This window comes from Oryctolagus cuniculus, chromosome 2, assembly GCF_051225735.1.
Source record: "Oryctolagus cuniculus isolate XC-2025 breed Fujian yellow rabbit chromosome 2, ASM5122573v1, whole genome shotgun sequence".
Lineage (NCBI taxonomy): Eukaryota > Metazoa > Chordata > Mammalia > Lagomorpha > Leporidae > Oryctolagus > Oryctolagus cuniculus.
In genome coordinates this window covers 178,405,585-178,432,853 of record NC_142868.1, presented here as the reverse complement: position 1 = coordinate 178,432,853, position 27,269 = coordinate 178,405,585, and the positions used below count along the sequence as shown (strand labels likewise).

General features: G+C 41.3%; 1 protein-coding gene across 2 annotated transcripts in view; it reads right to left on the bottom strand.

The window, feature by feature from the left end:
* The window catches only part of ALK (ALK receptor tyrosine kinase), a 774,540-nt gene that overhangs the window by 345,686 nt on the left and 401,585 nt on the right, over nt 1-27,269 (bottom strand). For both annotated transcript variants that reach the window (XR_016229509.1, XM_051843042.3), the window contains exon 4: nt 2,240-2,441. Coding sequence is in view for 1 of the 2 variants with exons in the window: in XM_051843042.3 (XP_051699002.1) it covers nt 2,240-2,441 (202 nt within the window). In the remaining variant the exon portion in view is untranslated. The remainder of the gene's footprint in view (nt 1-2,239; nt 2,442-27,269) is intronic.

The following is a 27,269-nucleotide window of genomic DNA, read 5'->3' as shown; positions in this document are numbered from 1 at the left end:
TATTTAGCTACCCTGGAAAGCCAGGAGCCAGAGCCTGAGGCAAAGCCTCTCTAGCCATAAGGGTCAGCCCCAGGCACTGCCATCAAATCTCCACCTCAACCCAACATAATCTTGTTCTCTTTCTCCTGTCTCAGCTCACCCCCTGCAGAGGGCAGACCAACTCCTAAGACTGAAGAGAACTTGCTTTTGGAAGAGGATGTATTGGCCAGTGGGGTGGCCTCAACAAGAAGCTCAGAACCTGCCCACGTCACACAGCCTTGGTCTCCTTGTTCCTACCACACATGGCAGAGAGTAGGTTGCCCCTGGAGGCTCTACCATCACATGTCTCTGGGCTCACTTATCATCAAAGTCACCAAAGAATCTAAATCATCTGTTTTTTAGGGTTTTTTCGCCTTCCCTTTCCTTCTTCCCTGAGTTCCTGTTGAGGGGCTTTGGGTTTCCTGGAAAGAACACAAATGAGGAAAGGGCAGGGGAGAACTGGAGTTCAGTTTCTACCATGCCACATTCCTTTTTCCTCTTCTCATCTGTCAAATGGACATTCACTTGGATGTTCTGAGCATGGGAAGTTACAGAAGGGTAAATCCTTCGTAATCTCCTATGGTTTGTCATCCCAACGCAGCACTGTCTCCCTGACTTAACTATAGTGGGAAACAGGCAGGCCACGCAGGAGATGCTGAAACCCCATGCATACCTTTCATCTCACAAATATACATTCTTCGCCGGCCTTTCAGGGTGATCTCCAACTTCATTTCTTCCTCTGTCACCCATGAATTTCCTTACCCAGGGACCGATGGCCTGAGGCTCTGCAGCCCCAAGCAGCACTATTCGGTTCCATCCAGGCTGGGCAGAGAGGGAACACTTGAGAGTATAATTCAGAATAAACACATAATAAGGCTGGGCAAATGCCTGCATGGTGGTTCCACAGCTGAGGCCAACCCCTGGAAGAAGGCCTTACCAGCTGGACTTCTCCCACGAAAGGCCGGGGAGGGGGGGTCGTGCTGGAGGCAGGCTGGGCACCAGAGGACAACTCAGCCAAAACATGGGGCAGCCCAGCCACTCAACCCTCCTGATTTCTGGGTGGACACAGCCAAGAGGTACCTGGTGGCTGGGTCCCTACCAGCCAGCACAAGAGGTATTCAATAGGCAAGAAGATGGGTATGGAGCTTAGGTACAGGGACAGCATCCTTCTCGATACTGCGATTTCACTCCTGCTGGGACTGCAGCAGCTTACAGTTCTTCCAAGCACAGCTAAATACAGATGGGTCAGGAGAAGACAGTGCAGAGCCTTCCTGGAAATGGCCTTACTGGAAAACCTATAGGCAAGCTGTCCCTCGGCACACCATGACTGCTAGGTAATAGTCATCGTTCAGGTGGGAATCCTCTGAAAAGGTATTGTCTTAGGAGGAAGTCAAGTCTAAACCAAGCTAAAAGTGCTTGGTCTTACTTCTGTAAAGATGTCAACAAGAAGGGTCCTACACCGTCACTGATTATAAAGTGATCGGATCTGGGGCCCCTCAATGCTGGGGTCTTGCTTGTGATGGTGTTTTTACTGATGGAATGGGGAAAAAAGGCAGAATCAGAGATGCTGTAGTTCAAGGTTGCTTCCCAATGTCACTGTCTCTAGAGACCCAAGGAACCACTGAGTGAGTGACTCCAGAAAGCTTGAGGGATTTCATCATTGACAGTACTGAGTGTGACTTCAGTGTTGCGTATGCCTTGGAGGTTCCAGGACAAAGCTCTGTTCCAGTCTCTACTGAGCTGAGAGTGGTCTAGCACCCTTGATTAATTCTGCCCTGCGATATCACCCTCTTGTACAACCTGCTTAGGAGCCACAATGTTTTGTCCTTTCCTTCCTGCCCACATTCTGCTAGTAAAACCCAGTTTGCAACATACTAAATTATTTTAATCTTGTTCTTTGAATACTCCTTTTGGCTGTTTTGTTCTCAGCTCTACCTGGCCTTTGGAAAATGGGTATCTTTAATGTCCATCCATGAAATAGCCATTCTGAAAGCTAGTCCTCTGGTTGCTGGGAGGACCACAGCCAGGACAGTCAGAGGGACCCACCGGCCAATGCCTGAGATGCTTCCTGGCAAATGGTAACAGCAACAGCTAAGTCTGTGTGCATCCACTAAAGGGTAATTGTGAATTTTAAGTAGATATCACCGACCCTGGAAATCCACAGCCAAAAACCAAGCAGCCATCTTTTATAAAATTAATTTGAGACATGGGAAGGACTTACCCATGCTTTCCTGGAGTGGGCACCAGGAGGATCTCTCTTCCAGTCTTGTTGTGGGGCAGCAGCTGGGCCACATACCTCCCAGAGGGCTGCAGGTGCCTGTGCACCGAGACGGCCAGCGTGCAGTGCTCACTGCTGCTCCTCATCCACGGGCTCAGGATGGTGTGTTTGGAGTCTGCTGAGGTGTTGAGGAGGAGGAAAGAGCCTGGAAAGACAGGAAAAGTGATCCTGCAGGTGTGTCCAGGCAGAGGGAGCAGTGGCAGCTCTGTGACAGGACTTAGAGAACAAACAGCAACCAAGCCAGGGAATGCGTGCAGGCCCTTCTCCACTTCTTTGCTCACACCCAGTCCTCTTCCTTCCCTGGCAAGTTTTCTTTGTAGTGTGACCTGATGCAGGTGTACTGTGACTGGGAACATGGGCTCGATAAACTGGCAGACCAAGGCCCTAATCGTGGTTCTCCTATTTACTAGCTCTAGGTCCCTCATGTTTTTCATCTGAGAAACAGTAATAAAAATATCTTTCAAAGGACTCCTGCTCCTTTGCTTACTAGTTGAGTGCTTGCTGGCAAAGCACTAACTTTCCTAGGTTTAAGCATCTTCATTTATAAAATAGGGTGAGAGGGGCTGGCTGAACTTGATAATCTCCAAAGATGTATCTGAGATCATGAATCTATGGGTCGGGTGAATTTACAACCAGTCTCCACGAAGAAAATCCTACAAATCCTCCTGAGTGCCATGCTTGTGGAAGTTTCCCTCTGGGACAAGTTGACTCTGATTCCAGAAGCACAGGTCAAATGACCTGCAAGAATCCAATATTCCCAGACATTACCATCAGCACCATTTCGTTGTTCCAAGCACTCCCTGCCATGCATTCATTTTACTTGCTGCTCTTCTACATCGAACTTTTGAACCATTATGTATTGCTCCTTTTGCACTGTGCGGCTATCCCAACAAGATCCCAATGTCCTCAGTGGGAATCAGTTTCTGAGTGCTCAGCCTTCTTAAACCACCCCCACCCGGCACTTAAAAGGTCTCCTGACACAGACAACCCAATTTACCAAATAGGGGAATTAACTGGCAGCCTGCAATAAAGAATGATGCAGATGAAAGTGAGGGATTCCTACTAGAAGCAAAGCATTCTCCAAGGAGAAGGTATTACACCAGAAACTGGAGCTCTGCAACACTCCGAAAATAGATAAAAGGATTTCCCATTAAAATCAAGATGGAGTGAGCGCAGGACTCTTTCTGAGCTGGATTAGGGACATAGGAGCAGTTCTAGAAATTGAACCCCTGTACTTGTTGGGGGGTTTCAGTATGGCCTATGGCCTTGAAAAGCGCTCTACAACCCTCCATCACATTATCACCCTGTTTTACAGTAGGGGGTGATAGTGCCCTTGTCGTAGGCACAGGGAAAAGGAGAGGGATCGTATCCAAAGGCTCAGAATGGGAAAGATCATCTAACACAATCCCTCACTTTTCAGCCCTGACTTTATTCTAGAGATGGGAAATGACTAATTAAAAGTCCGAGTTTGAAAGTCACCATCAGACTCCAGGTCTCTGGATTCCTAAACAGTGCTCTTTTCTTTTTTCTTTCTTTTTCTCATTAGCCTACTGTGTCCACTAACCTAAAATATGGTTAAGGTACCTCATGGTCACGCTGTATAGCTCAGGAACTCAGGGAGGGCAGAGAGGGAGGAAGCGAGATGCATGGGCACTGGATCCAATGCATTTATTCACTCCCTTCCTTATTCCTTTCTGCTCTCAAATACATTTGTTAGATACCTACTTTGACAGGCCCTGCCCTTGAGACACAACCATGAACCCAACACAGATCCTGCCTTTCAAGGGGAGATCCCAGGCCAATAGGGGAGAAGAGATATCTGTAATCAAACATATCAGGTAACACACTTTGGAGGGCCTCAGGAGAAATTAGGTCTAGGTACATAGATTCACAGAGAAGATCTTTGAGCTAGATCTTAAAGGGAGAAAAAAAAAAAAAAAACAGACATTGACAGAGCCAGCGAGGTGAAAGTTGAAGAAAAGAGGAAGAAAGAAGATCTTTGGCTGCATGGGGGTAGGTGTTTGGCAATAGCAGTTAAGTAACTGCTTGGGGCCATCCTGTATTGCAAAGCCTGGTTCAAATCCCAACAACTCTGCTCGTAGTCCAGCTTCCTACTAATGTGCATTCTGGGAGGCAGCAAATAATGGCTTCAGTACTTGGGACCCTGCCACCCATGTGGGAGACCTGGATTAAATTTCAGGCTCCTGGCTTTGGCCTGACCTAACCCGGCTGTTGTGGGCATCTGGGAAGTAAACCAACAGATGGAAGACTTGTCTCTGGCTGTCTCTCTGCCTATCAAATAGAATGAAAATAAACTAACAGAAAAAAAGAGTTTGCCTACAGAGTGCAATACATGGAGAGAAGACTGGGAAATAAGGAAGGCTGGTAGGTGTTAGGACCAGCACAGAGAGTGCTTCATTCCTGCTGCAGCTTCCAACTTCATTGTGTGGATAACAGGAGCCAAATACTTTGAACAGGACAGTGACAACATCAAGGTGGTGCTTCAGGACTGATCTGATAAAGCAGGGAGAATGGGGGACCAAAATTGACTCAACCTCACTGTGCACCATTAGTCTGCACTAGGGCAAGGCTGTGACTAAATGCAGAGCTGAGGTGTTGACTTACTATTGTAAGCAATGGCACTGTGTCAGGAGATGGCCTGGGAATGACTGGGCTTTCCAGTTGGTTAGTGTGTGTCTGTCCAGGGCAGGTGAGAGTCCAGAAAGTATCTCTGGGGGCAGAGTCTTGCTCCAGAAGCTGAGAGTATGGTCTGAGGTTAGTATGAAGCCAAGCCCATAATTTATACTCAGGAAAGAGCAACTATGCCCTGGTCTGAGATCTTTCTATGATATTTTCTAGTTGGTAGAAAGTTGGATTGAAACCAGCAGCCATTTTTTGAGTGACTGAAGTAAAGAACACAGGCCAAATGAAGAAGAAGCCCCTTTTCCTCTGCAAAAGATGCTATGCCTGTGTGTGCACACGCAGGAACCTCAAATCAAGTGGAAGGTGTTGGAGTGAGGGAGCTGGGTACTCTTCCCACTCCCCTCTTCTTCCCAGATACGGATGTGCCTGTAAATTCTGTTTCCATAATTCAGTACCTCAATAATGGGACCCTTTCAAAGCTGACTAGAAGATGGATTATTTTTCCAGTTCTAATATGTGAGATGATGTTTATATGAATTTTATTTTGTGCAACTGGACTATCAATAAGAAACTGAGCTTAAAGTATTTTCACTCTCAATGAAACTCTATGGTTGAGAGCTATCTCTTCATCAGCAGCTTTCCCTTACCAGAAAAAGGGGGAGGGAATACATTTCATAAGCTCCTTGGGATATTGTCAGTATAAATCTTTTAAAGTCAGTGAGAAACTATCGCTCCTCTCCTTCGTTTCCGTTTCCTGTTTATTTTGTCCGGATTGGCTTGGGGCTATGTGAAGGCTCCTGGGGTCCGTTCTAATTAAGAAGATGGCCTGGCACACAGCACACAGACCTTCACCCAGCGTGGCCACAGGGGAGCAGTGGAGAAGCAGATCAAAGAGCCCTGTGGATCCAATGCCAGGATCATACTTCCCTTACAATCGGAGAGTGTTGGTATGTTCAATTATTACACACATAATGGTTTTTATTTTTACCTCTGCTCACCAGTATAGGGATGTGATGCTCTCATCTCGACCCCTGGGGCTCTAATTCCGAGCCAGAGACTGAGGGTCATGAACCTAGAGGTCAGACAGCCTCTTCCATATCCAGGCTCTGATTTCTTTCAGTTGTGAGCCTTAGACAAATTATTTAAACTCATAATCAAATTCAAAATGGGTATAACCAATCTCATATGGCTGTTGTGAGGATGCAATTAGAGAACTGGCCAGGACAGTGCCTAGCCCATAGCAGGTATCTGATAAATGTCAGTTGCTGGCTTTGAGGGGTATCTTAGACGGCAACTCCTTTGATCTGGCGTTAAACTTGGAATCAGAGGGACTGAATTTGAGCTCTAGCTTTGCCACTCCAAACCTCCTTTGTTTAAAAAATGAAAGGATTGGATACAGACTCTCTAAGGATTCTTACAGTTTCAAACTCTCAGTAATTCTATCTGCCTGCCTAGAATATTATCATCTGAGGGACTCAAGTCAAGTCTCCAAGCCCCCAAGTCCTAAACGCTTCTCCTAATTCACCTCTCTGAGGGTTCAGCACCAACAGTTCCAATCAACTGTCCAAATACTCGGTGAACTTTCCTGCCAAGCAGTATACTGTGATTGGCTGCACTGCCACCTCTTCCCACTGTACACAAGTGCGTCTCTAGAAAGCGCTCCTCCCAGCAGCAATTGTGTCTGTAGATGCTTCTGCCATAAGGCTGGTACCATCCCTAAGTGCCTGGTATTAAACATAGTGTTTGCCACATGAAAGATACACAATGGTCTTAAAACTCAAAGTAACACACACACACACACACACACAAGACAAGGAAGCAAATTGCATAGAACAGCTTAGAATAATAGTGTTTTTTTTTTTTTTTTTAATTCCAAACTCTGCTCCCCTTGACCAAGTCCCACACACTAAAAGGAACAATTTTAAGGATTGCTAAGTTCTTTTTTCCTTTTTTTTTTTTTTGACAGGCAGAGATAGTCAGAGAGAGAGAGAGAGAGAGAGAGAGAGAAAGGTCTTCCTTCCGTTGGTTCACTCCCCAAATGGCTGCCTTTGTAGTTCTAAATACTTTCATGGTCTTATTCATGTTTGCAGCAACTTCAGACTTTTCACATTGAAAAATTTCTTTATTTTTAAAACCTTGACTTTTAAGTCACCTTTACTTTTTTCTTGCGCACCTCTGTCACTTCCTATGAGGTAGATGTATTTATTACTGTTTCCATCAGCTTCAGACATCGCTGGCCTCTTCTAATTCTAAGAGGTTATTCATCTTCCTGCCCTTCCCTGTGCTCCTCTTCCACATCCACCTCCCAAGGCACTGAGTCACCTAGATTTGTTTTCTTTATTTGTTGGAGTTGTATAAGAATGATGAAGTCTTTCTTGCTTTCTTCATAGGTAGATGGCAAATGTTGAAAACCAATCAATAGATTTTATAAGCTGATGAGTCTATTTTTTATTCACTTCCATGAATAAGGTTTATATTTTTAATCTTCTGTAGATGTCCAATAATATATTCCACTCCAAGGAGGTTTCCAGCATCAGAATCACAGGAATTCATTCACAGTCATTCAGTCTCTCCCTCTTTCTCTCATTGTCTCTCTCTCTCTCTGCCTTTAAAGTAAATGGAAAAATAATTTTTAAAATTATGGAATATTTAAATTTGTCTTATATTTGAATCAGAACTTTCTTATGAAGGTTATTTTTCCAGGAATTTATCATCACTTTTTTCCCCACTCTTATTTTTTACTGAGATCTATTTTCAATTGACTTTATACACATATGATAAACTAAATGTTAACTAAAGAGTTCAACAAATAGTACGTGGAAGAAAAAAAAACTATTCCTGGATAGTCAAAACAAAGGCTATTTAAGTCATTGCTTCTCAAAGTGTCAATTTCATTTCTACATATTTCCTGTTAGGTGCTCTATTAGTTACCACAGATCAGGGAGAATATATGGTATTTGTCCCTTTGGGACTGGCTTATTTCACTAAATATGATGTTTTCCAGGTTCATCCACTTTGTTGCAAATGACCGGATTTCAATTTTTATTTTTACTGCTGTGCAGCATTCCATAGAGTACATATCCCATAATTTCTTCATCCAGTCTTCAGCTGATGGGCATTTGGGTTGACTCTATGTCTTACCTATTGTGAATTGAGCTGCAACAAACATGGGAATGCAGATAACTCTTTTGTTTGCTAATTTCATTTCCCTTGGGTAAATTCCAAGGAGTGGGATGGCTGGATTATATAGTCGGTCAATATTCAGACTTCTGAGGTATCTCCATACTGTCCTCTATAGTGGTTTTACCAGTTTACATTCCCACCAACAGTGGATTAGGTACCTTTTCCCCTACATCCTCGCCAGCATTTGTTGTTTGTTGATTTCTGCTAGAAAGCCATTCTAACTGGGATGAGGTGAAACCTCACGGTGGTTTTGAGTCACATTTCTATGCTAGTGATCCTGAGCATTTTTCATGTGTCTGTTGGCCCTTTAGATTTCCTCCTCTGAAAAATGTGTTTAAGTCCTTTGCCCATTTCTTCACTAGGTTGTTTGTTTTATTGTTGTGGAGTTTCTTGATCTCTTTATATATTATGGCTATTAATCTTTTATCAGTTGCATTGTTTTCAAATAATTTCTCCATTCCCTTGGTTGCCTCTTCACATTTGCTGAGTGTTTCTTTTGCAGTACAGAAGCTTCTGAATTTGATGTAAACCCATTTGTTAATTTTGGCTTTGATGCCTGTGCCTCTGGGGTCTTTTTCAAGAAGTCTTTGTCTGTGCCAATCTCTTGCAGGGTTTCCCCAATGTTCTCTAATAATTTGATGGCATCACGTTGTAGATTTAGGTCTTTAATCCATTTTGAGTAGATTTCTCTATAAGGTGTAAGGTAGGGGTTCTGATTCATACTTCTACATACTTCATCCAGTTTTCCCAGCACCATTTGTTGTAGCTCCTTGGTCAAATAGAAGTTGGTTGTAGATGCTTGGATTGATTTCTGATGTTTCTGTTTTGTTCCATTGGTCTATCCATCCGTATTTGTACCAGAAACAGGCTGTTTTGGTTATAACTGCCTTGTAGTATGTCTTGAAATCTGGTATTGTGATGCCTCTGGCTTTGTTTTTGTTGTATAAGATTGTTTTACCTATTCGAGGTCTCCTGTGTTTCCATATGAATTTCAGCATCATTTTTTCTATATCTGAGAAGAATGTCTTTCGTATTTTGATTTGTGTCACATTAAATCTGTAAAATTGATTTCAGAAGAATGGACTTTTTGAGGGTCGGCGCGCAAGTGCTCGAAGGGGAGTGCAACAGCGGGGAGACTTGGGAAGTCCAGGGCTCCGAGTCCACACATCGGCGCTGGAAGGGGAGCAGACCTGCGTGGAGAACGTGGGAGCCCACAGTTCGGGACATCAGCGGCAGACTCAACACACCAGCGCTGGAACGCGAGGTGAGCCGAACCTCAATAACCCGAGACACCGGCAGGCAAGCGGAGAGAGGAGACTAGAGGGAACGACCCCCGGGGCGGGGGGGACTTCACCAAGCTAACTGGAAGAGAGAGAGAGGGAAAAAAAAAAAAGGTGACTGGTATGGACACGGGTTTCTCTCTCTCCGCTCACCTCTCAAGGGCGAGCAAGACAAAGAGCAGGCGCCATCTTGGACATACGTCATAAGCAGAGCGACCTCAGGTCTGCACCAGCCCTGAGCCTAGCAGTAAAACCTGACTCTGGGTGGGGCGAATTAACAGGAGATTAGGACTTAGTAAATTTATGGTGCTACTGAACTGAGACTGTGAAAAAAGAGACGGGGGGGGGGGGAGAGAACTCACGGAATTCACGTGAGCACTCTCCAGAGACGCTACAATTCCGTAACTTTGGCAACCCAGTGGGAGACTGAAGGAGAATTTGAGCCCACTCTAAGGGCCGAACAGATTCCCTGTGTGGTCCTTGGGAAAGAGCTTCTGATCTCTGGCTCCTGTGGGTATATCATTTGCCTGCTAACTACCTCCAACTTTGTTCAGCTGTGCAGAATAACTTCCCTGTTGAATCAAAAAAAAAAGAGAGAGAGAGAGAGAGAGAGAGAGAGAGAGGTTTACCACGCCTAACCTGGGAGTGTCACCTTTGGCACACCAAACAGAGCTCTCAGGCCACACCCATCTCAAGCCCTAAGGCTCCATCAAAAACAGATAGTCCACTTAATCTAGAGTCATAGTATAACAAGAAAAAGCACCACAGTGAAGAAACCAAATATCTCCAATATGACAAATAACAAACGCAAAAACCAAGGTAATAAAAACAAGGAAGTCACCATGAAGCCCTCAAATGAAAAAGACACCCCAATTCAAGATTATGAGGATGATGACATAGAAGAAATGCAAGAAGCAGATCTCAAAAAATTGATAAGAACATTAAGAAGTTCTCAAAAACAAATTCTTGAACTACAGAAATCCTTAATGGACAAGATAGAAAATCTCTCTCGTGAAAATGAAATATTAAGGAGGAATCAAAATGAAACGAAACAACTAGTACAACAGGAAACTGGGATAGTGACTGAAGTGAAGAATTCAATAGATCAAATGAAAAACACAATAGAGAGCCTTACAAACAGAATGGGAGAAGCAGAAGAGAGAATTTCGGACTTAGAAGACAGAGAACAGGAAAGGATACAGTCAGACCAAAGAAAAGAAGAGGAAATTAGAAATCTGAAACATATTGTCGGGAATCTTCAGGATACTATTAAAAAACCCAACATTCGGGTTCTAGGAGTTCCTGAAGGCATGGAGAGGGAGAAAGGATTAGAAGGCCTTTTTAGTGAGATATTAGCAGAAAATTTCCCAGGTTTGGAGAAGGACAGAGAAATCCTAGTACAGGAAGCTCACAGAACCCCTAATAAACACGACCAAAAGAGACCCTCACCACGGCACGTTGTAATTAAACTCTCCACAGTGAAACATAAAGAAAAGATCCTAAAATGTGCAAGAGAGAAACGTCAGATTACTCTCAGAGGATCTCCAATCAGACTCACAGCTGACTTCTCATCAGAAACTCTACAAGCTAGGAGGGAATGGCAAGATATAGCCCAGGTACTAAGAGAGAACAACTGCCAGCCCAGAATATTATACCCTGCAAAGCTATCATTTGTGAATGAAGGTGAAATAAAGACTTTTCATAACAAACAGAAATTGAAAGAATTTGTTGCCACTCGTCCAGCCCTACAAAAGATGCTTAAAGATGTGTTACACACAGAAACAAAGAAACACGGTCATCAATATGAAAGAAGGTAAAGGAAGGAAACCAAGGAAGGAAAGCTCACAGCAAAAGATCACAGGGAATTCAAAGCATATATTAGAACTTATCTTTGGCAAATGGCAGGGCAAAGTTACCACTTATCATTAGTCACATTGAACGTGAATGGCCTGAACTGTCCAGTTAAAAGACACCGTTTGGCTGATTGGGTTAAAAAACAAAACCCATCTATTTGCTGCTTACAAGAAACACATCTTTCCAACAAAGATCCATACAGACTGAAAGTGAAAGGCTGGAAAAAGATATACCATGCCAACAGAAATGAAAAAAGAGCAGGCGTAGCCATCTTAATATCAGACATCATAAACTTTACCACAAAAACCATTAAGAGAGACAAAGAGGGACACTACATAATGATTAAGGGATCAATTCAACAGGAAGATATAACAATTATCAATGTATATGCACCTAACTACAGGGCACCGGTTTATCTAAAAGATTTGTTAACGGACTTAAAGGGAGACTTAGACCCCAATACAATAGTACTGGGGGACTTCAATACTCCACTCTCAGAAATAGACAGATCAATAGGACAGAAGATCAACAAGGATACAGTAGATTTAAACGACACTATAGCCCAAATGGATCTAACAGATATATACAGAACTTTCAATCCTACAGCTAAAGATTATACATTCTTCTCAGCAGTACATGGAACCTTCTCTAGGATTGACCACATACTAGGCCATAAAGCAAGTCTCAGCAAATTCAAAAGAATTAGAATCATACCATGCAGCTTCTCAGACCATAAAGGAATGAAGTTGGAAATGAACAACTCAGGAATCCCTAGAGCATACGCAAACACATGGAGATTGAACAACATGCTCCTGAATGAACAATGGGTCATAGAAGAAATCAAAAGAGAAATCAAAAACTTTCTGGAAGTAAATGAGGATAACAGCACAACATACCAAAACTTATGGGACGCAGCAAAAGCAGTGTTAAGAGGAAAGTTTATATCAATAGGTGCCTACATCAAGAAATTGGAAAGGCACCAAATAGATGAGCTTTCTATTCACCTCAAGGATCTAGAAAACCTACAGCAAACCAGACCCAAATCTAGTAGGAGAAGAGAAATAATTAAAATCAGAGAAGAAATCAACAGGATTGAATCAAGAAAAACATTACAAAAAATCAGCCAAACGAGGAGCTGGTTTTTTGAAAAAATAAACAAAATTGACACCCCATTGGCCCAACTAACTAAAAAAAGAAGAGAAAAGACCCAAATCAATAAAATCAGAGATGAAAAAGGAAATGTAACAACAGACACCACAGAAATAAAAAGAATCATCAGAAATTACTACAAGGACTTGTATGCCAGCAAACAGGGAAACCTACCAGAAATGGATAGATTCCTGGACACATGCAACCTACCTAAATTGAACCAGGAAGACATCGAAAACCTAAATAGACCCATAACTGAAACAGAAATTGAAACAGTAATAAAGGCCCTCCCAACAAAGAAAAGCCCAGGACCAGATGGATTCACTGCTGAATTCTACCAGACATTTAAAGAAGAACTAACTCCAATTCTTCTCAAACTATTCAGAACAATTGAAGAAGAGGGAATCCTCCCAAATTCTTTCTATGAAGCCAGCATCACCTTAATTCCTAAGCCGGGAAAAGATGCAGCACTGAAAGAGAATTACAGACCAATATCCCTGATGAACATAGATGCAAAAATCCTCAATAAAATTCTCGCCAATAGAATGCAACAACACATCAGAAAGATCATCCACCCAGACCAAGTGGGATTTATCCCTGGTATGCAAGGATGGTTTAATGTGCGCAAGACAATCAATGTGATACACCACATTAACAGACTGCAGAAGAAAAACCATATGATTCTCTCAATAGATGCCGAGAAAGCATTTGATAAAATACAACACCCGTTCATGATGAAAACTCTAAGCAAACTGGGTTTGGAAGGAACATTCCTCAATACAATCAAAGCAATCTATGAAAAACCCACAGCCAACATCCTATTGAATGGGGAAAAGTTGGAAGCATTCCCACTGAGATCTGGGACCAGACAGGGATGTCCACTCTCACCACTGCTATTCAATATAGTTCTGGAGGTTCTAGCCAGAGCTATTAGGCAAGGAAAAGAAATTAAAGGGATACAAATTGGGAAGGAAGAACTCAAACTATCCCTCTTTGCAGATGACATGATTCTTTATTTAGGGGACCCAAAGAACTCTACCAAGAGACTATTGGAACTCATAGAAGAGTTTGGCAAAGTAGCAGGGTATAAAATCAATGCACAAAAATCAACAGCCTTTGTATACACAGACAATGCCATGGCTGAGGAAGAAATTCTAAGATCAATCCCATTCACAATAGCTACAAAAACAATCAAATACCTTGGAATAAACTTAACCAAGGATGTTAAAGATCTCTACGATGAAAATTACAAAACCTTAAAGAAAGAAATAGAAGAGGATACCAAGAAATGGAAAAATCTTCCATGCTCATGGATTGGAAGAATCAATATCATCAAAATGTCCATTCTCCCAAAAGCAATTTATAGATTCAATGCAATACCAATCAAGATACCGAAGACCTTCTTCTCAGATCTGGAAAAATTGGTGCTGAAATTTATATGGAGGCACAAGAGACCTCGAATAGCTAAAGCAATCTTGTACAACAAAAACAAAGCCGGAGGCATCACAATACCAGATTTCAGGACATACTACAGGGCAGTTGTAATCAAAACAGCATGGTACTGGTACAGAAACAGAAGGATAGACCAATGGAACAGAATTGAAATACCAGAAATCAACCCAAACATCTACAGCCAACTTATATTTGATCAAGGATCTAAAACTAATTCCTTGAGCAAGGACAGTCTATTCAATAAATGGTGCTGGGAAAATTGGATTTCCACGTGCAGAATCATGAAGCAAGACCCCTACCTTACACCTTACACAAAAATCCACTCAACATGGATTAAAGACCTAAATCTACGACCTGACACCATCAAGTTACTAGAGAACATTGGAGAAACCCTTCAAGATATTGGCACAGGCAAAGAGTTTCTGGAAAAGACCCGGGAGGCACAGGCAGTCAAAGCCAAAATTAACTATTGGGATTGCATCAAATTGAGAAGTTTCTGTACTGCAAAAGAAACAGTCAGGAGAGTGAAGAGACAACCGTCAGAATGGGAAAAAATATTTGCAAACTATGCAACAGATAAAGGGTTAATAACCAGAATCTACAAAGAGATCAAGAAACTCCACAAAAACAAAACCAACAACCCAATTAAGAGATGGGCCAAGAACCTCAATAGACATTTTTCAAAAGAGGAAATCCAAATGGCCAACAGGCACATGAAAAAATGTTCAAGGTCATTAGCAATCAGAGAAATGCAAATCAAAACCACAATGAGGTTCCACCTCACCCCGGTTAGAATGGCTCACATTCAGAAATCTACTAACAACAGATGCTGGCGAGGATGTGGGGAAAAAGGGACACTAACCCACTGTTGGTGGGAATGCAAACTGGTTAAGCCACTATGGAAATCAGTCTGGAGATTCCTCAGAAACCTGAAGATAACCCTACCGTTCGACCCAGCCATCCCACTCCTTGGAATTTACCCAAAGGAATTTAAATTGGCAAACAAAAAAGCAGTCTGCAGCCTAATGTTTATTGCAGCACAATTCACAATAGCTAAGACCTGGAACCAACCTAAATGCCCATCAACGGTAGACTGGATAAAGAAATTGTGGGATATGTACTCTTTAGAATACTATACTGCAGTAAGAAACAACGAAATCCAGTCATTTGCAACAAAATGGAGGAATCTGGAACACATCATGCTGAGTGAAATAAGCCAGTCCCAAAGGGACAAATACCATATGTTCTCCCTGATCGGTGACAACTGACTGAACACCAAAATGGAAACTTGTTGAAGTGAAAGGGACACTATGGGAAACGGTGACTTGATCAGCATAGCCCTGACTGTTAATGAACAACTTAATACATTATCCCTCTTAGTAGTTTTTTTTGTCTGTTCTACTTAAGATGACTGATTCAATTCTGTAATTAATACACAGTTATTCTTAAGTGTTGAAATTTAACTGAAATGTGATCCCTGTTAAACATAAGAGTAGGAATAAGAGAGGGAAGAGATATATAATTTGGGACATGCTCAAGCTGACTTGCCCCAAATGGTAGAGTTAGAAACATACCAGGGGACTCCAATTTAATCCCATCAAGGTGGCATGTACCAATGCCATCTCACTAGTCCAAGTGATCAATTTCAGTTCGCAATTGATCATAATGAAAGGACTAAGAGTCAAAGGGAGCACATAAGCAAGTCTAGTACCTGCTAACACTAACCGATAGAATAAATAAAGGGGAGAGTGATCCAACATGGGAAGTGAGATACTCAGCAGACTCATAGAATGGCAGATGCCCTAAATAGCACTCTGGCCTCAGAATCAGCCCTAAAGGCATTCAGATCTGGCTGAAAAGCTCATGAGAGTATTTCAGGCATGGAAAGCCAAGACACTCTGGCAAAAGATCTCTGTGAGTGAGATCTCAGTGGAAAGAACAGGTCTTCAAAGAAGGAGGTACCTTTCTCTGAAGGGAGGAGAGAACCTCCACTTTGACTATGACCTTGTCTAAACAAGATAAGAGTCGGAGAACTCAAGGGGCTTCCATAGCCTTGGAAACTCATGACTGGAGCATAGGGAGATTACTGATGCCATAGACAGGAGTGTCAATTGGTAAAGTCAACAACAGGAGTCACTGTGCACTTACTCCTCATGTAGGATCTCTGTCCTTAATGTGCTGTGCATTGAGATTTAATGCTATAATGAGTACTCAAATAATATATTTCACTTTGTGTCTCTATGGGGGTGCAAACTGTTGAAATCTTTACTTAATGCATACTAAACTGATCCTCTGTAAAAAAAAAAAAAAAAAAAAAAGAAAAGAAACTATCAACTCCCAACTTGACTCTCACTGGGATTAAACATGACAATAGGTCTGATCTGATTTCATCATCATTTAAAAAAAATCATCTATTATTTTTCACTTTATGTTTCTGTGTGGGAGCAAACTGTTGAAATCCTTACTTAATGTATACTAAGCTGATCTTCTGTATATTAAGATAATCGAAAATGAATCTTGATGTGAATGGAAGGGGAGAGGGAGTGGGAAAGGGGAGGGTTGTGGGTGGGACGGTATGGGGGGGAAGCCATAGTAATCCATTATTCGTACTTTGGAAACGTATATTCATTAAATAAAAGTTAAAAAAAAAAAAAAAAAAAAGAAGAATGGACTTTTTGATGATACTGTTTCCTCCAATCCATTTACATGGAAGATTTTTCCATTTTTTGTATCTTCTCTTTCTTTCTTTAATGTTTTATAATTCTCATCATAGCAACCTTTGACAACCTTGGTTAAATTTATTCTAAGGTATTTGATTTTTTTGTAGCTATTGTGAATGGGATTGATATTAGAAGTTCTTTCTCAGCTGTGGAATTGTCTGTGTATACAAAGGCTGTTGATTTCTGTGTATTGATTTTATATCCTGCTACTTGAACAAACTCTTCTATGAGTTCCAATAGTCTCTTGGTGGAGTCTTTTGGATCCCCTTTATAGAATCATGTCATCTGCAAATAGGGTACTTTGACTTTCTCTTTCCAAATTTGTATCCTTTGATTTCTTTTTCTTGCCCAATGGCTCTGGGTAAAATTTCCAGGACTATATTGAATAACAGTGGTGAGAGTGGGCATCCTTGTCTGGTTTCAGATCTCAGTGGGAATGCTTCCAACTTTTCCTTATTCAATAGGATGCTGTCTGTGGGTTTGTTATAAATTGCCTTGATTGTGTTGAGAAATGTTCTTCTATATGAGATTTGCTTAGAGTTTTCATCATGAAAGGGTGCTGTTTTTTATCAAATGCTTTCGCTGCATGTATTGAGATAATCATACAGTTTTTGTTCTTCAGTTTGTTAATGTGATGTCTGTGGTGTCTTGTTACATTTCCTTTTTCAACTCTAATTTTATTGATTGGGTCATCTCTGTCCTTTTTTTGGTTAGTTGGGCCAACGGTGTGTCTATTTTGTTTATTTTTTCAAAAAAATAGTTCTTGGTTTTGCTGATCTTTTGTACTTTTTTGTTGTTGTTTCAATTTTGTTTATTTCTCCTGTAATTTTAATTATTTTCTTTCTCCTACTAGTTTTGGGTTTGGTTTGCTGTTGCTTTCCTAGATCCCTGAGATGCGTGATAGCTTATTTATTTGGTGCCTTTCCAATTTCTTGATGTAGGCACCAATTGCTTTAAACTTTCCTCTTAACACTGCCTTTGCTGTACCTCGTAAGTTTTGATATGTTGTATTGTCATCTTCTTTTGTTTCCAGAAATTTTTTGATTTTTCTTTTGAGTTCTTCTATGACCCACTGTTTATTCAGGAGCATGTTGTTCAGTCTCCATGTGTTTGTGTATGTTCTATAGATTCCTGAGTCACTGATTTCCAGCTTCTTCGCACTGTGGCCTGAGAAGATGCATGGTATGATTTCAATGTATCTGAATTCACTCAGACTTGCTTTATGGCCTAGCATATGGTCAATTCTAAAGAAAGTTCCATGCAGTGCTGAGAAAAATGTGTATTCTGCAACTGTAGGATGAAAGGTTCTGTAGATTTCTGTGAGGTCCATTTGGTCTACAGTGCCGATTAAGTTTGCTATTTCTTTGCTGATTTTCTGTCTGGTTGAGCTGTACATTGCTGAAAGTGGGGTACTGAAATCCCCCATTTGAGTCATTATCTTCTATTAGGTCCTTTAACATTTCTTTTAAATAGCTTGGTGCCCTGTATTTAGTTTCATAAACATTTATAATAGTTACTTCTTCCTGTTGAATTGATCCCTTAATCATTACATGGTGCCCTTCTTTGTGTCTTTTTTTTTTCTGTTAAAGTCTATTTTGTCTGATATTAGAATGGCCACACCAGCTCTTTTTTCGGTTTCTGTTAGCACGGATTATCTTTTTCCATCCTTTCATTTTCAGTCTGCATGCATTTTGTTGGTGAGATGTGTTTCTTTTAGGCAGCAAATATATGTTTTTTTTATTTTTAAATACAATCTGTCAGTCTGAATCTTTTAACTGGAAAGTTGAGGCCATTTACATTCAATATGACCATTGATAAATAACCATTTTGCCTGACATTTTTCCATAAATATTCCTATTTTTTTACTTTGGATTTCCTTTGTAATTTTACTGAGAGATTTCCTTCCTTTACCTTTCTTTCATAGTGATGACCACATTTCTGTGTTTTTGTGTGCAGCACATCTTAAAGCATCTTTTTCAGGGCTGGATGGGTAGTGACAAATTCTTTCAATTTCTTTTTCATGGAAGGTCTTTATTTCACCTTTTTTCATAAATGACGGTTTTGCAGCATATAGTTTTCTGGGTTCACAATTCTTTTCTTTTAAAACTTGGAATATATCTTGGCCAGTACTGTGGCTCACTTGGCTAATCCTCCTCCTGCGGCACCAGCACCCCAGGTTCTAGTCCCTGTTGGGGTGCCGGATACTGTCCTGGTTGCTCCTCTTCCAGTCCAGCTCTCTGCTGTGGCCTGGGAAGGCAGTGGAGGGTGGCCCAAGTGATTTGGCCCTGCACCTGCATGGGAGACCAGGAGGAAGCACCTGGCTCCTGGCTTTGGATCTGTGCAGCGCGCTGGCCGTACTGGCCATTTGGGGGGTGAACCAATGGAAAAGGAAGACCTTTCTCTCTGTGTCTCTCTCTCTCACTGTCCAACTCTGCCTGTCAAAAAAAAAAAAAAAAAACTTGAAATATATCTTGCCATTTTCTCCTAGCCTGTAGGGTTTCTGATCAGAAGTCTGCTGTGAGTCTAATTCTAGATCCCCTGAAAGTAAACTGGCATTTCTCTTACACACATTAGAATATTTTCTTTATATTTTACTGTAGAGAGTTTGATTACAATGTTTCATGGTGAAGATCTTTTTTGGTCATGTGTATTAGGAGTTCTATGTGCTTCCTGTACTTGGATGTCCCATTCTTTCTCCAAATTAGGAAAATTTTCTGTTATTGTTTCATTAAAAAGGCCTTCTAATCCTTTCTCTCTATGCCTTCATGAACTCCTAGAACCTGTATGTTGGGTCATTTGATATTATCCTGTAGATTACCAATAGTGTTTTTTAGTTTTCTAAGTTCTTCTTGTGTTTGGATTGACTGTATGATTTCCTGTGCTTTGTCTTCTAAGTTGGATATTCTTTCTTCTGCTTCACTGATTCTGTTTTTAAGGCTATCCATAGCATTTTTATTTGTTCTATTGAATTATTCATTTCCAGGATTTCATTTTGATTTCTCATTAAGATCTCAATTTCGTGGGAGAAATTTCCTTTCATGTGTGCATTTCAGTAGTTTGTGCATTTGCTTCTGATTCTTTCTAAGTAATCCTATGATCAATTTTTAAAATTCCATTTCTGGCATTTTCAATCTCATCATCTTCATATTCTAGCACTGAAGTGTTGTTTTCTTTGGAGGGCATCATATTGTCTTCCTTATTCTTGTTTCTTGAATTTATGCGCTTGTTATTCAGCATTTGTGGATATTCATTAGTTTCTTCTTCGCTTTTTTGCTGTGGTGGCTTTTAGCTTTGGACTGTGTCTGTGTGGATTAGTGGAGTGTCTGCTTTCAGGGAATACCTGAGGCATGTGGTAGGTGTGGACAAGGAGCTCTGTTCAGTGCTCCATGGTGAAGGATGTGTCTGAGGTGACACACCAAGTTTGGCATGGTAAATCTCTTTTTTTCATCTGAAGGTAAGTTAGTTCTTGTCTGTTGGCATAGATTCAACTAAGCTCCTCTCCTCATAGGATACCAGTGCCTGGGTGCTAGCCCCAGTGGTATATTATTTGTCTACTCTGCCACAAGGACCATACAAATGATCTGTGCAGTCCTCAGTATGAGTTCAGATTCCCAAGAAATGTCCTTTACCAGGTATCCAGGGAGCCCTGGTCATGTGGAGCCTCCCACATGACTGCCCAAAGTTTTAGCCACACCCTGAGTCTTTCCATGCAGCCTCAATGTTTTTACATTCCTGGCACACAAGCCTCCCACAGTCATGAGCACCCAACCCCCTGTCCGTTCTCCCTACCAGACTCAGGAGTCTCCACTTGGCTGGTTGCAGGGTGCAGATACAAGCTGGTGCAGCTGTTCTGTATGTGCAAAATGGGGCCTGCTCTCTGTCAGCTTGTTATAAGATGCAGTTGCAGGGTGATCGGAGAGAGAAAAAAAATGTGCCCCTCCCTTTTTTCTCCTCTAATTTGGCAGGGACACTATCCCCCATGGGACTCCAAGCCAGATTCCCTCTAGGCTCTTCCTGTAACTTTTTTGCCAGTGGCTTGGGCTGCTACAGTCTGTTCTTACTTCACTCTCCAAAGCTGTTGTGGAGGCTCTCATCTGCTGGGGTCCTGAAGAGTGCGTGTCCTCACCCTCCACGTAGGTCCACTCTCCCTCCAGCTTGTGTAGTTTCCTCCCCAACTCTTCCCTGAGACTCTTCGTATTGCTTTTTTATAGTATATATATAGTATATTATATATTTGTATATATATGCAAATATATTTTGTATAGATATATAATATGTATTATATAATATATTATAATATAAACTATACATATATACATATTTATATAATATAAAATATACATACATACATATATATTATATATTTTGTATAGATATATTACATTATATATTTTAAATGTTATATATAATATATGTAATATATATTATATATCATAATATATTATAATATATTATATAACATATTATAATATATAATATGCATTGTATTATATATCTATACAAAATATATTTGTATATTATATATTACTAACACGTTATATAGTCCTTGGAAAATAATCACTCCCTCCTCTTGAAGACATTGACTTTGTCTTCTAATTTTTAATTTTATCAATTGCTTTCTGGGCTTCCAGGACAGTTATTATTCCAAGATTTTCTTTCCACTGGGATTCCTAATGTTAGTTCTGTCATTCTCAGGAAATGCCCTTAAGAAGGAATTTCTTTGTGACTCTTTGAATATCTGAAATAGCTTACTTCTGTCTTCAGTTATCTGTCAATGGTTTATAGATTAGGAATTCTGTATTGGACATATGAGGCCTAGCCTCAGAGTTTTCTAGTTTGTGTGTAACTGAGGAGAAGTGTGATGCTGGCTCTGTTTATAATCACTTTGTAGTTGATGTTTTTTTTTTTTTTTCTGTCCAGAAGCTTTTAGGAATTTTCTTTCACTCTAAATTTCTGAAATGTCAATACAATCTAACTAGGCACAGGTCCACATAGAAATTCACCAATGGCATTCACTGGCTGCTGCAGTCAGAACACACATTTCTCTTCTGCCTCTGGAAAATCTCATTTCATTATTTCCCTGAAAATTTAATCTCCCCTTTCCACCATATGCCATTCTCAGTCTTGGATTTTTCTGAAGATATGTATCTTTCAAGTTAGCTTCCCTCACCTGATTTGCCTTTGTATTTTTTTTCTGGGATCTGTTCTTTACACTGATCTTTTTTGTCCTGCAGTTAGTTAAGTGATTCTTTTTTTTTTTTTTTTTTTTTTTTGACAGAGTTATAGACAGTGAGAGAGAGAGACAGAGAGAAAGGTCTTCCTTCCATTGGTTCACTCCCCAAATGGCCGCCACGGCAGGTGCTGCGCCGATCCGAAGCCAGGAGCCAGGAGCTTCTTCCTGGGCTCCCATGCGGGTGCAGGGGTCCAAGCACTTGGGCCATCCTCCACTGCCTTCCCAGGCCACAGCAGAGAGCTGGACTGGAAGAGGAGTGGCTGGACTAGAACCCGGTGCCCATATGGGATGCCGGCGCTGCAGGCGGAGGATTAACCAAGTGAGCTACGCAGCCGGCCCCAGTTAAGTGATTCTTAATCAGCTGCTTATATTTAAACACAGAGGTTGGAAAGGCTGATGGGAACTATATGGATGTAGATGGTGCTTACTCTGTATGGCAGAATCTGCTTGATGGCAAGTGCCAGAAGCAGGCCATTTGCAGGTGCTTGCTCCTCCAAGCTAGCATGAAGAGTGTGCCTCTCCAGACTTGAATACACCCACTGCCAGGCCTGATTCTTTCACTCCTCTTGAATTTTTAGAGAAGAGCTCCCTGTGATCAAGCATTCTGCCACCTTCTGATCTGGAAAAATGAGACTGAAACAGATTCAGAGGCCGCTGAGGTTAACCACACTGAAAGTTTCATTCTTCCTCCTTACGCTCACTCACCCTTCCACCCAGGGGACCCCTGCTGTGCTCTCAGCAGATGGGCTCCCTCTCCCTTTTGAGAAAGCCACTCTCTTTCCCCCACCAACAGCTTCTGTTTCCCCATATGCTCTAAAAACCATTCAAGCCTCCCTTCGTGTTGTGTTGTTCTTCAGCATTTATTCTTTCGTGAATTCTTTGGTATAACTTCAGGGGGTTCTCAGGAGAGAAGGCAGCAAAGATGTGCTTTATCTTTCTGAATCAGAAGACTTGAGCACGTTCTTTGAGTAAGAACATGAATAAACAAATTCACAGATGGATGGATTTCCATCTCAATAAATCCAATGTGAACTCAGCACCATTGGCTAATTGTCCATAATGCAGTAAACTATTAAATCATTATTGCAAGCTACTTCTCATTCAGTTGATCATGATACCATTCATGTCAGGTGGAAATGAAGGGACAGCAGAGGTTTAATGGGTTGGAATACAGACAGAAGTGTGTGACGCACACAAGGAGGCCCCTAGACACACTTTCAGGCAGTACTCAGTGCCAGCTTCCACCAGCCCTACAAGGTGGTAACGGGAATCATGAGAAAGCTTGGTGATCAATGAGTTTGAGGATTTTGGGGTTCAACAAAAGTAAACAGGCTCTTTCACTGAAGGCTCTCTCAGAAACTTAATATGCCATATAAATTGTGATTCTTCAAGAGAGATTTAATATAAAATGAAGCATTTCCCAAACTCCTTTGGACACAGAACCCTTTGGCCACTGTGTACAGCGTATCATGGAGCATGCTTTGGAAGCCCTCCTTGCAACAATTTCTGCTCCAGAGACCACTTGCAGAAGGGAAGGAAGGAATAAAAAATTATTTTAAAAAAACCAGTAAAGTGAGACTGGTGTTGTGATGTAGCATGTAAAGCTGTCACCTGTGATGCTGGCATCCCATGTGGGCACTGGTTCGTGTCCTGGCTGCGCCACTTCTGAGCTAGCTTCCTGCTAACAGCCAGGAAGAGCAGCAGAAGATGGTCTAAGTGCTTGGGCTCTTGCACTCACATGGGAGACCCAGTGAAGGTCCTGGTTCCTGACTTCAGTCTGCTCCAGCCGTGGCTGTTGCAGCCATTTTGGAAGTGAACCAGCAGATGGAAGACCTCTCTCTTTCTCTCTTTTGCTCTCTCTCTCTCTGTAACTCTGCCTTTCAAATAAATAAATACATCTTTTTTAAAGAAAGTAAAACAGAGGGGAAAGTATATATATATATCCGTAGCTATATCTACTTATCTATATCCTTATGTATATCTATATTATCTCTTAAATACTTTGGGTTTTTTTAAATTTATTTTCATTTTATTTGAAATGCAGTAACAAAGATTTTATATCCACTGGTTTACTTCCCAGTTACCTGCAACAGCCAGGGCTTGGCCAGGCTGAAGTCAAGTGCCTAGAACTCAACCTAGGTTTCTCCCACAATGGTAGCAGGGACCCAAGTACTTGAGCCATTATGTGGTGCCTCCCAGGGTATGCATTAATGGAAGCTGAATTGGAAATGGGAGGAGCCAGGACTTGAACCCAAACACTCTGATATGGGATGCAGGTGTCCCATGTGGCATTCCTACAGCCGCAACAAATATCTGCTCCTAAAATGTTCTGTCTTTTAACCTGTCCTATCATTAAGATCTGACTTCTTTGTTGCAGAAGCTTACTTCTGGAAAGATTCCTCCAAGTTACTGCACTGGAGACTGTCAGGGTTAGAAAGAAACATGGTGGTCACACAGCTTAATCACTTGTCAGACTGGGGAGAAAACCAAGAACAAAGAAGTTCAGGAGTTTCCCCAGGTCATACTGCATATTAGAGGTGGACCTGAGATTAGAAGGGAGGTTTCCAAACTCCCTTCTAGTTGAACACCTAGTATTTGCTGGCCCATGCCAGAAATCTATAATGAAGTTTTCAAACAAATGCCCTGTGGTTTGATCCCCACTTGTACACAGACATCTTGTCCTTTCTCTGTATTCTCATAGCTCTGATGATCAGGCCCAGATTCTCAAGCTGTCAAACTCAGAGATCACAGACCAAAGCTGGGGCAGACAGGACCCAGACAAATGGGTCTTCCTTTTGAAATCACTCAGGCTTGGAATGGCCCCCCAAGGTGGTGGTGGGGACAGTATTTGAGGATCTGTTCTATTCACATGGTTTTATGAATTAGCCAAAGAAAATTTGAACTGTTGAAGGAGTCTCCTTATGGTTCTCTCAAATTCAAACTCTACTAGGTGATGTAACCTCAATTCGGGCTTCAGAGCAGGATTTTGAAATTTAAGGAGAATCTGGTGGGATCTTGTTCACTGGCACACTTTGTGGGGTAGTGGCAGTACGGTACTTTGAAGATCCGGAGGCTCCTGGAAATTGTTCGGGCCAACCCTATCTTCACACAAGTGAGAGAAATCAGTGGGGTGAGGCGGTAAGACTGGCTTCTGCAGTAGCTGAGCTGTGTTACCGCCTGGCCCCCATGAATTTTTACTGCCTCACTTTGTCTTGATGTCAAATATTTGAAATTAGCTCCACTACCCTCCAGCACTAGCACGTAAATGTATTGCTTTTTTGCACCTTCATTTGGAAGCATTTTGAAGAGTGATGGTATCAGTTATTGAGATCAAATGATTAGAAAAGTATGTTCGTGGAGGGAGGGAAAAGAATTTGATTTTTCTTGAAAGTACAATTAATCTTAATACAACGAGTTCACTTATAGCCTAGAAGTAGTAGTACCTTTGCACATTTAAGGGATGTCTATATATTGAATATGCAGGACCTTTCAGATCCAAATCAACAAAAGCAAAAAAAAAAAAAAAGTTCCCAAGAAATGCTAAGATACATTTGTGCTGCAGCTTGTGCAATAAGTGTACGTATATTTGTGTGTGTGTGTGTGTGTGTGTTTATTCAGAGATGGATAGATGGACACATCTGTATACAAATAAACATATGTGTAAATGTAAATATCTCTATGTGTACATACAATCCTTTTAAATCTCTGACCTTGTTAAAAAGAATAAACTTTCTCTAAGGGAGACACACTGGTGGTTTTAAAACTCAACAGATTTCATTTAGGAAATAGGAGGAAAGCCAATAATCTCTACATACTGCAAGTGTGTCCTAGGGTGTCAGCAAAAAAGGTAATAAAAGGCAAAGCAAATAAATAGAAGGAAACAGAAGCTAAAGTGCTGAGAAACCTTTTTGTTCCCTACGAGCTCATTTCGGTAATCCTCAAGGAAAATAGCAAAGCGCTTGATCTGACGAGATGGAGAAAGGGAACGAAATGAAATGAAACAATTGATTTGATCCAATGAGAAATGGGAGGAAGGCAAGATAAAAGTATCCACTGCAGGAGTAAGGAAGGGAGGGCGGGAGGGGCCCGCATGCCTTCAGTGGAGCAGAGTCTACTCTGGAGACAAGAGAAACACAAAATCAACTTTTCCCTTTTCCACCTAGGTTTTTAGCTCCGGAATCACATTGTTCAATTTTAGCCTTAAGTCCCAGAAGCCAGGCGATAAAAATCTTCCTTTTTCTTGCAGATTTTTTGCTAAGAGGCAGCAGGCTTTACTACCTGTTCTGCACATTTTATTGATTTTTCTTTAATTAAAAAAATTTTAAAAAAGATTTTTGCCCATTTCCTCACAACAGTCTTGTTGAGTCCCAGTTTCATAATGGTTAGCTCTGACGTTCCATACACCCCACTGCTGAGGGAATGTGACACATGGGCCAATGTTAATGACCAAAGCTGAAAGGCATTGCCATGTGTCAGTTGCACGGGTACCAGAGACCAGTTTTTAGAAGAGAAAACCATTCTGCAGAAAGGTGAGGTGTTTTCATGGAGCTACAATGAGGCTGAGTTCTCGCTGAGTTCTCCAAGACTCTAGAATGATCCAGGCTTCTTCTAACTGTCCTTGTATTTCTGTTTACCACCCACCCCATACACTCTTCATACAGAAGCCAGAACCATTTTCTTAAACATCACTTATTTCATCTCTCTCATTTAGACTCATCAGTGGCTTCCCACTAACCATAGATGAAAATCCAAATTCCTTCTACCAGCTACATCAAAGGCCAAATGGGAACTGACCTATAGTAGGTTCCATAGATCAGTTCATTCAGTTTCCCAACAACTTCTTCCTCTCTGCTTGCCTATAAGTTTTATTTCTGAATGGCACATAATTACTGTACATATTTACGGGCCACACTGTCATGTGTTGATACATGCATAGATTATGTAATGATAAAACTAGGGAAATCAGCATATCTACACCTTTACCATTTATCCTTTCTTTGAATTGAGAACATTCAAGATCCTCCTTTATATACACATAAACTGTAGAGCCATCTAAAATAGCAGACTTTATTCCTCTTAAGTTTAACACTGCACCTGTTGACTAATCTTTTCCCAACTCCTCTTTCCCCTACCCTCACAAATCTTTGGTAACCACTGTCCTACTCTCAATTTTTTTACAAACACTTTTTTAGATTCCTCTTTCTTTAAACATTGATTTTTTAAAAAGGGCATAAAATTGCACATATTTAATGGGGTGCCCTACAATGTTTAAGTACATGTATACACTGGGGCCAGCACTGTGGCATAGCAAGTAAAGCCACCGCCTGCAGTGCGGGCACCCATATGGGCACTGGTTTGAGTCCTGGCTGCACCACTTCTGATCCGGCTCTCTATTATGGCCTGGGAAAGCCGTAGAAGATGGCCCAAGACCTTGGGCCCCTGCACCCGCATGGGAGACC